Source organism: Taudactylus pleione, unplaced genomic scaffold (genome assembly GCF_031769625.1).
Source record: "Taudactylus pleione unplaced genomic scaffold, aTauple2 ptg000502l, whole genome shotgun sequence".
Lineage (NCBI taxonomy): Eukaryota > Metazoa > Chordata > Amphibia > Anura > Myobatrachidae > Taudactylus > Taudactylus pleione.
Window position 1 is genome coordinate 627,087 of NW_028284904.1, and position 14,381 is coordinate 641,467.

Here is a 14,381-nt window from a genome sequence, read left to right on the forward strand (position 1 = left end):
TGGTTGCCTAGGGTGACCTGTTTAGGGGACTCCTAAAACAATGAGTTACGAAATGTCACTTATTCAATGTTCCAGTTGCGTCCACACAGTGACATCTGTACTCTGACCTAGAGCAGAAGGTTGTGATGCTGCTGGCTGAGGTTCACCAATGTACTGTAAGTGATGAGATGGGAGTATGGTGCAGGACAGCTTTCCACCTGCTAAGGTAAGACGTAGGTGTTTACTGGGCTCAGGGTTAGTGGAACACCCTTTTGCCAGCCCTGGGCCGGAAAGTCATTCTAAGTGGTATATGTACTAATCCTTGGAGAGAGATTTAAGTGGAAAGAGATAAAGTACCAACCGATCAACTCCCAACTGTCATTTTTCAAACACTGATTGGTTGGTACTTTAACTCACTCCACTTTATCTCTCTCCAAAGCTTAGTACAATTCCCCCTAAGTCTTTAAAAAAAAAATAACAGAAAGACATATTAGTGTACTGTACAGTGTTCAGGTAATGTATTGATGACATATTCCTGCTGAAACATACTGTATGAATGAGAGCTGCCATATTTTCTGACAATGGTAAAAGCATGAAAAATTTCCAATATCGCCACCTAGAGGAACATTTAAGAACTTGATTTTGTAAAGATGTATTTAACTATTCAAAGTCAAGAAAATGCAAACAGATTATTGTCATCATCATCATCATCATCATCAGTGAAGTACAGTCAAATATGTATTGGAATATGTATAATTTAAATGCAGATTTGAATTGCTTTCTCTCACCTGCAGGAACGGGAATGTCTGGCGACTCCCCAAGGACTAGTTTTACTCTCTTGGCGTGAGTCTTCCCTTGGTAATGAGATTCGGCGACAATCGCTGACGTGAAGAACATGTTGCAGAGGGTGCAGCATTTATTCTTGTCCACTTCAGTCTCATCACTTTCCTGTTTTAAATATATAAATAAAAATAACATTTATTAACATTTGATTAATTCAGAGAATTTAAAAACACATACAGAGGAGCTGGTGGCTCTTACCATAGGCAAACGCAGGGGGGGTTTCTGTCTGCCTGGAAACCCCCCTCCCCAGCCCACACCATGACCACAATAGAAATAGTAATATAATAGAATGTTACTAGTGCTGCATGTTGTTCTCAGTATCACAAATGAAATAATTAGCACCACCTGTGGATCTTTTAAAATGTGTCAGCCAGTAATAAATACACCTGTGCACCAACTAGGAGATGTGGAAAACATGCACTGTTAGGGGTGCACTGTTATAGACCATCTATAGGGCTAATTATTAATACTGTATATAAATACACTATCCAGTACATAAGGAGACCGATATATACATATATTATATATCCAGGGCAGTGCTGGGTTCTTCTGCCGCTCCCCCAGACTCCCAAACTTGCTCCAATGCTCTGGAATTGTGCCCACATCTGACATAAAAACACTCAGCTCAGGCAGGATGGCCCTACTGCCACATATAATGGCTTACTGTGATCGCTGGTCCTGTATATGCTGGAATTATGACACACAATATACTTTGTATGTAACATATTAAAGCTGGATAAGTGCTAATTATGCCCTCTCCGTGGACAGACTCACTCTAAAACCAAGCATTTGGAAACCCCCCCTCTAGAAATCCTGCTTACAGTCAGCTCAGTAGGATGACTAATGGCAACTGCACAATCATTGTACCTAGAACATGTAGTAATGAGTCCTTGACTGCCAGTGTAGATAGGGAGCATCCCTAGCTGCCAATACATAAAGATTAGAACTTATATCATAATCAAATTCTAGGTGTATTCAATGGTCCTTTAACCCCTAATTGGAAATTTAATTTATTTTTTTCTAGTGCACAACGCCGGTCAGTATGGACACTGGGCCTGATTCAGAGACGGACGCTCTGAAAAAGCAAAAAGCGCTCGCTCTGAATCAGGGCGTTTTTTTTTTTTTGTGCGGCCTCCTGGCCGCTCGCATAGCTGTGGGTGACCACCCGCAGCTACTGCGAGCGGCCAGGATGATGGTCGCGATGGTCAAGACCATCGGGACCATCAGGGCTTGCGACGAGACCCTTGTGGTAGGGTCTCGTGGCCGCAAGCCCCAGAGAGCTTCTGGCTCTAATAGAGTCGGAAGCTCTCCCACTGACATCACTGGTGATGGCGCATTAGTATAAAGTAATAAATCTGGCTGCCGAATCAGGATTAGGCCTCAGGTGAGCACATCTTCCCACACAACTACTGGCAAGGGTGAGACTCTGCCAGGTATAACCAGCTTTCATTCCTGACTTGATCTGCGTAGGTCAGCTGGAGAGAACTTACAGTGCCATGTGTTACTTACCAAACACTGCAATATGGACTATTAGGAGGTATATTTACTAAAGTGCGGGTTTCTAGAAGTAGAGTTGTTGCCCATAGCAACCAATCAAATTCCATCTATTATCTTCTAGAACAGGAGTGGGGAACCTTTTTCCTGCCAAGGGCCATTTTGATATATATATAACATTATTTGCGGGCCTGGTGCAGACTACGCCCCCTCCATGTGATGTCACACTGGGCGGGGCCACAATCGCCAGTGATTACAGCAATGCCTGGAGCATCCTGAGGAGCTGTAAGGGCAGCGATGTGACAGTCTGAAGTATCCTAAGCATCCAGGCGGCACTGCTGCATAGATTCTGGCTGCAGGGTGCCATTCTAGGCACCCTGCTATCCAGATGAGGCTAGCAGACAAGAGCTCCGAGGGCCAGACCAAAAGACTCCGCGGGCCTTATATGGCCCCCGGGCTTGAGGTTCCCCATCCTTGTTCTAGAAGGTGCTATATAAATGAGAAGTAGAATCTGATTGGTTGTTTTGGATAATAACTAACTGCGAAAAACCTGCACTTTAGTAAATATATCCGATAGATTCATCATTTTAAATATTATGAAAAATGAGCAAAATCCAACTGTATGTTCCTTTGGGACCCACAAGTTTAGGTACAGTATAAAATGAATTGCATATTCTTGAACAGTTATGAGCCAGCAAAAGGAATATACTTATATTTATATAGTGCTTACAATTAAAAAAAAAAATACATATTGTACTAAGACATTAAGGCCCGTATTCAATTGCCGGCGAAAAGTCCCGGATTTTTCACCTGACGGACTTTCCGCCTACATCGCGTGTTTTTGGAGAAAACACTTTCAGTGCGCTGGACTGCTTTTCGCCCTATTCAATTCCAAAGGACGCGAAAACGCGTCTCGGGGGAAACTCAAACAGGCGAAAAGTGCTGTCAGATTTGGGGAATTCATCCTGACACCCCCAAAAGATGCACTGACATGGGAGATCACCATGGAGGATACCCCCGACTAGCCTTGTTGAAGGTATTTAGGGTGCTTAAATGCTCTCAATTGCTGCTATTTAGCGTCTTTGCACAAGTGGTGAAGAATAGCATTTAGCAGGTTTTTTTGGCAAAAATAAGTAGTCCCAGCAAATTTGGGGTACATGAAAATGGGTGCAAGCATGGTTAAAAATCGCTAAAGTAAGGTTTTAAAAATTGTTTAAAAACGCACCTTCAGCAATCACCTGCAATAAAAAAAAAACACCTGGGGCATACTTGGGGGACCACCTAGGGCATACTTGGGGGACCCCCGTGGAGTCTATTCTGCTAGTTTTTATGTTTGTTCCCCAACTTTGTTTTTATTTCGCCCCCAAAAGGAAAGTAACCTTTGCCAAGTACTTAACCCTAACCCTCATTCTAACCCTGACCCTAAAAATCATGAAAAACCATGTGTCTACCTTTTCTGTGTTGACCATTTGTGTCGATCTTTTGACCATTTGACCCTGTCAACCTAGTCAGTGTCAACCTGGTATCTATCGACAATTCGACCATGTCAACATTTTGACTCTGTCGACCTATTGCATGTCGAAAATCTGGTGTCGACCTGCCTATCTAGTCAGTGTAGATCTTCCACCCAGATATCTTTGTGTCCCTTCTCACCACAGTGCTAGAGAAACACTGCACTAACTGTTGTATTTACAATTCAGCTCTGGGCCCCTAGACATGAATTTTAAATGATATTCCCAGGTTACATGTAGATGGAATACCTAGTTATACCAGTGAGAAAGCTCATTCACGTTCCATTTTGTCTCTCTAAGCTGCTGGGAGTTTCATAATATTGAAACTCTGATAAGCAGTGTAACAGGGATGATAAAATGTTCCACCTGGCGACTGCAATTAGCAAAAAAAGTGATTACCGCAAGGCTGGCACGGAAAATATCCATCTTGACAAAATGTTGGCGTAAAAACGTCGACATAATTTACCGTGGAAAGAAATAAAGCACTTACGTGAGGCTGTAAAACTGCCAACTCAATTGATCCCAACTAGCGATGAATAATTCACTAGTAGCTGGGGAATAATTTCCACGTGATAAACCGGTCAGTGCTGTAATGAAAGAGAGGGTGCGAGGTGCGCGGCAGCGCGTGCAGACCTGCATACAAGGGCTTCCTTCATTCACACAAAGCACTGCTACAATGTACAGTAACTGGGCACGAGAGAGGGATCAATTGCAGAACATCAGGGGGATTAATAACAGAACAACAGTGAATGCAAAGCAGATAGACAGACAGACTGACATACAGACACAGGCAGAGGACCTTGGGGGTCATTCAGACCCACTCGCGAGCGGCAGTACGCTCGCAAGTAGGTCAATGTTCCCCACTGCTCATGCGCACGACGGAGGGAGCTCCGTCGTGCGCATGCGCGAGACCCGGCGAGCGACGGGCTTTCCATCGCTCGGGATCTCGCACCAAAGGGGGCGTGCTGTCGATGTTGATTGACAGCACGCCCCCTTTGGTGGGCGTGCCTGCCAGACGGAGGCGTTCCCATGGGAACGCCTACCGTCTGAAGCCGGCCCCACTGACATCACTAGTGATGTCAGTGGGAGTGATTTTGGCTCTGCCAAAATCACTCCTGGGCTTGCGGCTGGGAAACCCGACCGCAGGGTTTCCCTCGCAAGTCCGATGGTCGCGATGGTCAAGACCATCGCGACCATCTTTTTGCACGTTCGTATATGCTGTGGGTGGTGACCCACAGCTATACGAGCGTCCAGGAGGACGCTCCATTTTAATGGAGGAGGGCCCTGATTCAGAGCGACCATCTTTTTGCACGCTGGTATATGCTGTGGGTGGTGACCCACAGCTATACGAGCGTCCAGGAGGACGCTCCATTTTAATGGAGGAGGGCCCTGATTCAGAGCGAGCGCTCTGGTCAGAGCGTCCGGCTCTGAATCAGGGCCCTTGTTCAGAGCTGGACGCAGTGTCGCTTTGGCTGCAAGTGGGCAAAAGCTTTTAGACTGTGCACGTGTCCCAATGTTACCGCCGGTGGGCGCAGGACGAATTTGGACGTAGACCCTCTTGTGCTTCTCCCTACTTAAACTTTCATCTACTACTTACCCACTAGGGCACCTAACTCTTTCGCCCTGTTGCTTATGTGAGTGTTATGATCGCTAATGCAGCAATGTATATAAACCTTGTCCTTGTCTTGCATTGTATTGTACTGTACTGTAGTCACTGGTTTCTTGTTTACTTATATGTTTATAAGTAGTCACTACTGGCAGGACAGTCCCATAATAGCTGCATTTTTATCAGGATGTATTTAGATGCTAAAATGTAACACACAATAATTAAAGTGCTACAAATTTATTTTGTACATCTCATGTAAATAACACATAAACAAAATCTATTTTCTGTCATAGAGATAGATGAATGAAGGACTTAATTTTGACATTACATCAGGTCATCTTATACACACACATTCCACAGCACATAACCTAACCCACTGCTCCATGCTCCTTCCTCACTATCTACCCCATCTGTGTCGCCCCTGTCTGTCTGCCCCTCCCCTTTAGAATGTAGGCTTTCACGAGCAGGGCCCTCGTCCCTCATGTGCTTCTCCTCCCCCTACTTATAGTATAATTTACTCCTAACTCCCCACAACGGCACCTAACACCTGGTTGCTGAGGCCCTGCTGCTTGTGTTATGCAGCTATGTTTATATACCATTAGCCTGATTCAGACCCACTCGCAAGCGGGTCGCTGGTGCGGCATTGCGCACGCACGGCGTGCGCAAGCCCCGGAGCGAGAGAGAAACTCTCTCGCTCCGGGGCTCACTACAAACGGGGCGGCTGTCGATGTTGATCGACAGCTCGCCCCATTTTGTAGGCGGGGAGGGGGGTTGGCTGGCCAAACGGAGGCGTTCCTGAAGGAACGCCTGCCGTTTGTGGACGGCCCTACTGACATCACGAGTGATGTCAATAGTGAGCTTCCGGCTCTATTAGAGCCAGAAGCTCACTGGGGCTTGCGGCAGATGAGACCCTACCACAAGGGTCTCGTCGCAAGCCCGTTAGTCACGATGGTCGCGACCATCTCCTGGCCGCTCGCTAAAGCTGTGGGTGGTCACCTACAGCTTAGCGAGCGGCCAGGAGGCCGGGTTATTTAAAACAAAGCGGCCGCCCTGATTCAGAGCGAGCACTCGCTTTTTGCGAGCGGCTCTGAGTCAGGCCCCATGTCCTTGTCCTACATTGTTTTTTATTACTATTAACTGTTTTTCTTGTGTGCTCATTTATGTTCTGTGTAAGGCGCTGCGGAACCTTTGTGGCGTCATATAAATAGAGGATAATAATAAAATAAATAAAGGATAATAATAATAAGAGAGAGACAACTTCAGTGGACATTCCATCGGGGAGGGGGCTAGTTAGACGCAGGCATGTCGTGGAGAGCGACTAGGTCTTATTTCGCAGTTGCACTGGCGCCGATGGTCCATATTCAGAGGGACATTTGTATTTTACTAAAAAAATATCCTGCATCGTATTCCACTATCACCATCCTGAGATGTGATCGTGATCAGGAAACTCTACGTACTTGTTACATTTCCAATATTTAATGTCACTATTCATGAGGGTTACCTCCAAAGATATTCAGGACCTCATTCAGAGTCGGTCGAAACGGCCGCTCGGTCGTACGGGAAAAGGGGCCGTATATGCAAATGATTCCCTCGCAAGTTGCGTCCCTAAGTTCGGATCGGTAGCTGGCCGACCAAGGGGAGGAAGCGGTCGGAAGACAAAAAAATACGCCCCCTTCTCGTACGCATTACACGTCATCTCCGGGCATATAAGGATTAATTGAGACCATTGGGAACCATCGGAACTGGTTGTAGAGCTTAAGGTTGACCATACCCTCTCTTAAGCTCTACGATCATGTTAGTGTAAAAACCTCCCATGTCACATGTGCCATGATGCTACTCTGTTAACTATGCACTCCCATAATCCGTATGCACTCCCATAAAACGCCGTTCGCATAATGAGGCACGCCTGCGTTCGGATCTCCACTCCCCCGTTTTCAAGCACCTTCCCCTGTTACCACCCACAAACGCCTCATTCTGTCACTCAAACTACCGACCTGGCTGTGTTCAAGGAGAGAGGAATTTCTGATCGTAGCAGCTAGTTTGCGCACGCGCATTGCGAACTTTACGCATGCGCAGTATAGCGAACATCGGTGGCGTACGACCGTGCGGCCGCTTCGACCGACTCTGAATGAGGTCCACAATGCCCTTATTTTCAGAGATGAATAAATAGACCCTATAGAGAGGTATGTACAGTAGGTTCTCTGCTTTCCAGGTTCAGCACTTTGATTATGATAAATAGGGTGCAGGTAGTAATGTCCTGCTTCTTGAGTATATATGGATAGACAAATTTGCAAGATTAGCACAATAGGGATTTTTATATTGGGAGGGGGGTTACAGCAGAGCACATCTAAGGGACGCATTCAATTAGGTGCGAAAAGCCCTTTTCGGTGAAAAAGTTTTGCCGATGACATCAGTTTCACCAGCGGAAACTTATCCCCGTATTCAACTGTGGAGACTTTTCGCCGGTGCGGAATATCAATGCAATGAACCTGGCGAAAAAGTTTCGCCTATGAATAGCAGGTGAAAAAATGTGCAGAATTGGGGTTTTGGGGTGCAGACGTCCGGAAACCACTCAGCACCCTTGGGACAGCCCCCAAAGGTAAACTGTGTCACAAAAAGATTAAAAAGATTTAAGAACACCCCAAAAAAACACTTTCATTTTTGGGGCGAATAAGACCAAAGTTGGGGGACAAACTTAAAAACTAGCAAAATAGACTCTAGTGGGGGTCCCCGCTTATGCCCCAGGTGTTTTTAAGATTGCAGGTGCTGGCAGCAGGTGGATTTTTTAAGTTTTTTGAAACTTCACATTAGCAACTTTTAAATATGCTGGCACCCATTTTCATGTACCCCAAATGTGCTGGAACTAGTTATTTTGTTGAAAAAAAATTGCTTAATGCCATTCTTCACCACTTATGCAAAGACGCTAATAGCAAGTTTTGGAAAAACTAAAGTACCCAGAATAGCTATATTAGGGGCAGGCCCGGATTTCCCACAAGCCAACCTAGGCGCTCGTGGATGGGCCCCTTTTGACTCGCAGGGCCCTAGACGGGCCCCTTTTCAACTACTCTAATATAGATTGAATTATGTAGGATTTATTTTTTATGGTAGATGGGGTCTGGGAAGTGGACAGGGACTGTCTTATATTACAAGCATATAGTAATATACGTTATGATGATCATGATATTATTAGTATTATTAGTACATCAATCCAGGATGATGGTATTTTCATGTTAGGTACTTGTAATATACTATACTATAATGCAGTCCTGTCCACTCCCCACCTACAATTATATATATAAATCCTATAGTGTACTTTAAAAAAAAGGGGGGAGGGGTGTAATGGTGATGACTCATCCCCATCATTGTACTCAGCTGAGCACAGTCACACACAATACCGATTCCTAATTGAATACGGGGAAAAGCGGGGATGTGCCCGATACTTTTCCGCAGGTAAAACCAGCGATAACGGCGAAAAGTCCGGAATGCGGAAAAGTTTGACTTTTCGCATCTAATTGAATATGCCCCTGAGGGCACTGTCAAAAAGTCTCCACAAATGCATACGGGGATAAGTTTCCGCTGGCTAAATGACGTCATCGGTGAAACTTTTTCACCAAAAACGGCTTTTCGCACATAATTGAATATGGCCCTAAAGGTGCGTACACACTACACGATATGCTCCCTGAGCGATATCGTGTAGTGTATCCCCGGCAGGCTGTGCTCAATGTCGTTGAGCACAGCCGCTGAACGATATCATTAACGATATCGTTCAGCGCCGGACTCTCTCCCCCATTCCCCAACATGCAGCAACCTGACGAGGTCGTCAGATTGTGCTGCATGTTCAGGCGATGGACAATGTCGGAAACGACCAGCGGGAGTGCGCATCGCTGGTCGTTTCCGACATAAAAGTACACGATTTGTGCACGATTACTGAGCGATTGCACGATTACGATGTCGTAATCGTGCAGTCGCTCAGTAATATCGCCCAGTGTGTAACCACCAAAAGTCTCTTATTGAATGGGACAAAGTTATATTTTTTTAATTTTTTTTTAAAAGACAAATTTTATTGAGAGGATGAAACACAATACATACTGTAGATGACCTACATAGAGGTCCGAAAAAGATGAAAGGATACATGGAAAATCAACAAATTGGCCGGGATGTACTAAGGTTGCGGTGACCATTCCGCCAGTCACCGCAACCTTACTAATCGCATGTGTACTAACATATACGATTAGTATCGCAAAGGACAGCTCTTGCGATAAGAGCTGCCCTTTGCGAAGCAGCCGACGCCGGGTGACGGGGTCTCCGTGGGATCCCGCCCCCTCCGAGCCCCGGGAACTTCCTGCTGGTCACCTGTGCAGGAAGCTTCGGGCTCCTCCTCCTCCCTGCACCCGGAAGATTAGGAGGAGGAGGAGGCGGAGGAACCAGGAGGAGCACGGGCCGGCGATCACGGAGAGCAGGTGAGTGGGGGCCAGCGTTGGGCGGCAGCGGGGCTTCCCAGTGCGTTTGAACGCCGTTGCATGGGCGTGCATAAATTATCCACTGCGATGCCCTACGCAGCCTGAGGCCTCATAGCGTGCGATGAAGTTAGCAATTCCTGAGTGAGGTCAGACCTTGTGTAAGTGTGCATGAGGCTGCGATGGTACTCACTGTTACCGATGGTTTTGCAGTCTTGCTAAACATTACGGATGTGTGTAAGGTAAAGTGGGCGACCTTGTGTAGCATACAATCGCAGTGAGACTGTGTGCATAATCGCTGTTGTATTCGCAGTTGCGTTCCGTAGTGAATCAGGCCCAGTATTCAATAGAATTAGTTAATATGGGTGTAAAAACACACACCTGCATCTGCTTAATCTTTTGTGCGATTTTGAATTAACCTCAACCACGAAAAAAAAACCACAGAACTTAAAGTAGACAAAACACTCTGTTTATGCCAGTCATAGTAACATGACAAATGCATGCCGAGAGGTCCTGGCATTTACCAGAAGGTTTACTGGATTACTGGTAGCACTGGAACTATCCATAAAGTATAATCACATCCATGGCACTCACCATAAGGTACACTAGCAGCACTGGCACTCACCATACGGTATAATCACATCCATGGCACTCACCATAAGGTACACTAGCAGCACTGGCACTCACCATAAGGTACAATCACAGCGATGACACTCACCATAAGGTATACTGGCATCTCTGGCACTCACCATAACATATAATAACATCCATGGCACTCACAATAAGGTACACTGGTAGCACCGGCACTCACCTTAAAGTATACTGGCAGCTCTGGCACTCTCCATAAGGGATAAGCAGCTGCTATTTACATAATTCGATTATTTAAAAAATCAATCATTTTGGGTACATTTTGGAAAAAAACTTTTATAAAGTTAAAACACAAATTTACGGAGATATATATAAGCTGTGGCTTCCCTGGTCTCCCTAAGTTCAGGCTGCAGAAAGACTGTATCTTCCTACAGCTGCGGGTGGGATTAAGCCCCTTCTGTACACAGCCCGTCCAGCAGGTGGGGGTTGGGGCTGGCTGCCATGGCAACCGAGGGGCCAGCCAGGTGAGCTGAGCCCTGCAGCTGCCGTAAACTAATCTTCCAGCAGCTGCCGGCAGGCTCCTCTGCTGACACGGTCACTTAGGTTGCAACCACGCCAGGCAAGTGGTTAAATCTATGGACTAAACCACCAGAATTGCACCAATTCCTTTAACTAGCGGGTTGTTGCCAAGTAGAAAACTCTACTGGAGAGAGAAGAGAGGAACCTTTCCCATCTGGTCCTTTGTCGATGCTCAGGAAAAAAGTAGCTCTAGATACACTCATCGGTATTTGCTAGATAAACTAATAGGCACTTTGATATTAAAAATATGAGATATGGTAAGAACTTACCTTTGTTATCTCTATTTCTACGAAGTCCATAGGGTTCCACAGGATACCTTGGGGTATAGGTGTGACGTCAGTCATCGGGCACCATAGAGTTAAGCTTTCAGCCTCCCAGGATGCACTAGGGTCCCCCTCCTATACCCCGCCCACGAGCCAAGGCACCTCAGTTAGTTACCAAGCCATAGGCCGGAGGAGGAGAAGGAAGAGAGAGAAAGAAGATCTGGATACACACAAGAATCACATTCTCACCAGAGGGAGACGGGAAAACCGGTGACCAGACCAAAGCCCATCTGCAGCACAGGTGCGACAGGGCGGGAGTCCTGTGGAACCCTATGGACTTCGTAGAAATAGAGATAACAAAGGTAAGTTCTTACCATATCTCATATTTTCTACTTCAGGGTCCATAGGGTATCCACAGGATACCTTGGGGATGTCCCAAAGCAGTATCCTTTAAGGGTGGGGACGCTCCTGTGCTGAAAGGAGAATCCGCCGCCCGAAGGAAGCATCCTGAGAGGCGAAGGTGTCAAACCTGTAATACCTCACCAAGGTATGGACAGAGGACCACGTAGCAGCCTTGCAGATCTGGACTGCAGAGGCACCACGTCGAGCTGCCCACGAAGGACGCACAGACCTAGTGGAATGAGCCTTCAGAGAAGGAGGAACCGGCAGACCTTCATGAAGATAAGCTTCAGAAATAGCCATACGGATCCAGGCTGCCAAAGTTTGCTTTGAAGCAGGCCAACCCTTTTTACGGAAGCCATAGAGGACAAACAAGGCGTCCGACTTCCTAAACGAAGAAGTGCGGTCAACATAAGTCCTTAAGGCCCGCACAACATCCAAAGTGGCCTCACCCACTGAAAGACCAGGTGAGTTAAAGGCCGCAACAACTATTTCCTCGTTAACATGAAACTGGGAAACAACTTTGGGAAGAAATTCAGGCCGAGTGCGGAGCACTGCCCTGTTCCCATGAAAAATCAAGAAAAGGGGTCTACAAGAGAGAGCCTCTAAATCAGAAACACGTCTGGCCGAAGCTATGGCCAGAAGGAAAACAGTCTTAGCTGTTAGCCATTTAAGATCCACTGAGCCCAGTGGTTCAAACGGCGGTCCCTGGAGAGCCCTCAGGACCACAGCCAAATCCCAAGGCGCCACAGGTGGAACAAAGAGCGGCTGAATGCGGAGAACACCTTGCATAAAGGTGCACACATCCGGGATTGTAGCAATCCTACGGTGAAACCAGACAGACAGGGCCGAAACCTGTACCATCAAAGAAGCAAGGCGAAGCCCATGATCTAGTCCCGCTTGTAGGAAGGCAAGTATCCTAGACAGACGAAACTCCCGCGGTGCATAACCTCTCGGTCGACACCATTGGAAGAACATATGCCACACGCGATGGTATATCCTCGCGGACGACGGTTTCTGAGCTCGCAACATGGTACGCACCACAGAGCTGGAAAACCCCCTGGACCTCAACATGGCTGTCTCAACAGCCATGCCGTCAAAGACAGCCGAGCCAGGTCCGGGTGAAGACAAGGACCCTGCGACAGAAGGTCCGGTCATAGCGGCAACCGCAGAGGACTGTCCACGGACAGACCCTGAAGGTCTGAGAACCAGTGCCGTCTGGGCCACGCGGGAGCTATCAACAGGAGCGTCCCTCCTTCCTGTTTGAATTTCCGGATTACCCGTGGAAGAAGGGAAACCGGAGGAAACAGGTATGTGAACCAGAATGTCCACCAGACGGACAGAGCATCCACCAGAGACGCCTCTTCGTCTCTTGTGCGAGACCCGTACACCGGCAACTTGTTGTTGTGCCGGGACGCCATGAGGTCGATCTCTGGAAGACCCCACCTGTCCACCAGCAATTGAAAAACGTCCGGGTGCAGGGACCATTCCCCCGGATGAACGTCCTGGCGACTTAGAAAGTCCGCCTCCCAATTTAGCACTCCCGGGATGAAGACCGCTGATATGGCCGGAAGATTGCGCTCTGCCCATACCAGGATCCGAGACACCTCTACGAGAGCCGCCCGACTTCGGGTTCCTCCTTGCCTGTTTATGTAGGCCACGGTGGTAGCGTTGTCCAACTGGACCTGCACCGGACGACCCTGGAGAACCCGATGTGCCTGCTGGAGAGCATTGAAGACCGCACGGAGTTCCAAGATATTTATTGGAAGCTCCGCTTCTGTCGATGTCCACCTGCCCTGGAACAAGTGTGGACCCGAAACTGCTCCCCAGCCCCGAAGACTGGCGTCCGTTGTCAACAGGACCCAATTTGGTACCCAGAACGGACGTCCCTTGCTGAGATGGGTCGTCTGCAACCACCAGGCAAGGGCCAGGCGAACCTCCGGGGTGAGCACTATCATCTGGGACTTTAGAGACTGAGGCAGCCCGTTCCACTTGGACAGGATCAGGTGCTGCAGAGGTCTGGAGTGAAACTGGGCATATTCCACCATATCGAACACCGACACCATGGAACCCAGTAACCTCATCGCCGAGTGTAGAGACACCCGGCGGCTGTGCAGACAACTGCGCACCCTCGACTGTAAAGCAGAGATCTTTTCCTCCGTCACAAAGATCCTTTGCTGTCCCGAGTCTAATAAGGCTCCGAGGTGCAGAATCCGCCGAGACGGGATTAGAGTGGATTTCTGCCAGTTGATTAACCAGCCGTGCCGGCAGCAGCGCAATGGTCAGGTCCAAGTGGCGTAGAAGGAGCTCTGGAGATCCTGCCACTAATAACAGGTCGTCCAAGTATGGCAACATGCGGACTCCCTGCAGCCGTAGAGAAGCCGCCATGACCGCCATCACCTTGGTGAACACACGCGGTGCTGTCGCCAGGCCAAAAGGTAACGCCCGAAACTGAAAGTGGTCGCTGTGGTAGCATCCAACTCAGTAGATACTAAAATGTTGCGAGCAATTCCATATTGCGGGGGAGTCTGCTCTGAAAACCAGCCGTCCCTGCAATACCTGCCACTGCTGTGTCACGGATGGTTGTGGACTTGGACCAGGAGTGGAATCAGGAGTGGGTTTAAGAACAGTCTTCTGATACTGGAAGGACGCTGGTTTGAGA

The 14,381-nt window shown here is 47.7% G+C and overlaps 1 protein-coding gene across 1 annotated transcript in view; it reads right to left on the reverse strand.

The window, feature by feature from the left end:
• The window catches only part of ZMAT4 (zinc finger matrin-type 4), a 577,993-nt gene that overhangs the window by 398,268 nt on the left and 165,344 nt on the right, over positions 1–14,381 (reverse strand). The window contains exon 4 of the mRNA XM_088449955.1: positions 768–927. Coding sequence (XP_088306081.1) covers positions 768–927 — 160 coding nt within the window. The remainder of the gene's footprint in view (positions 1–767; positions 928–14,381) is intronic.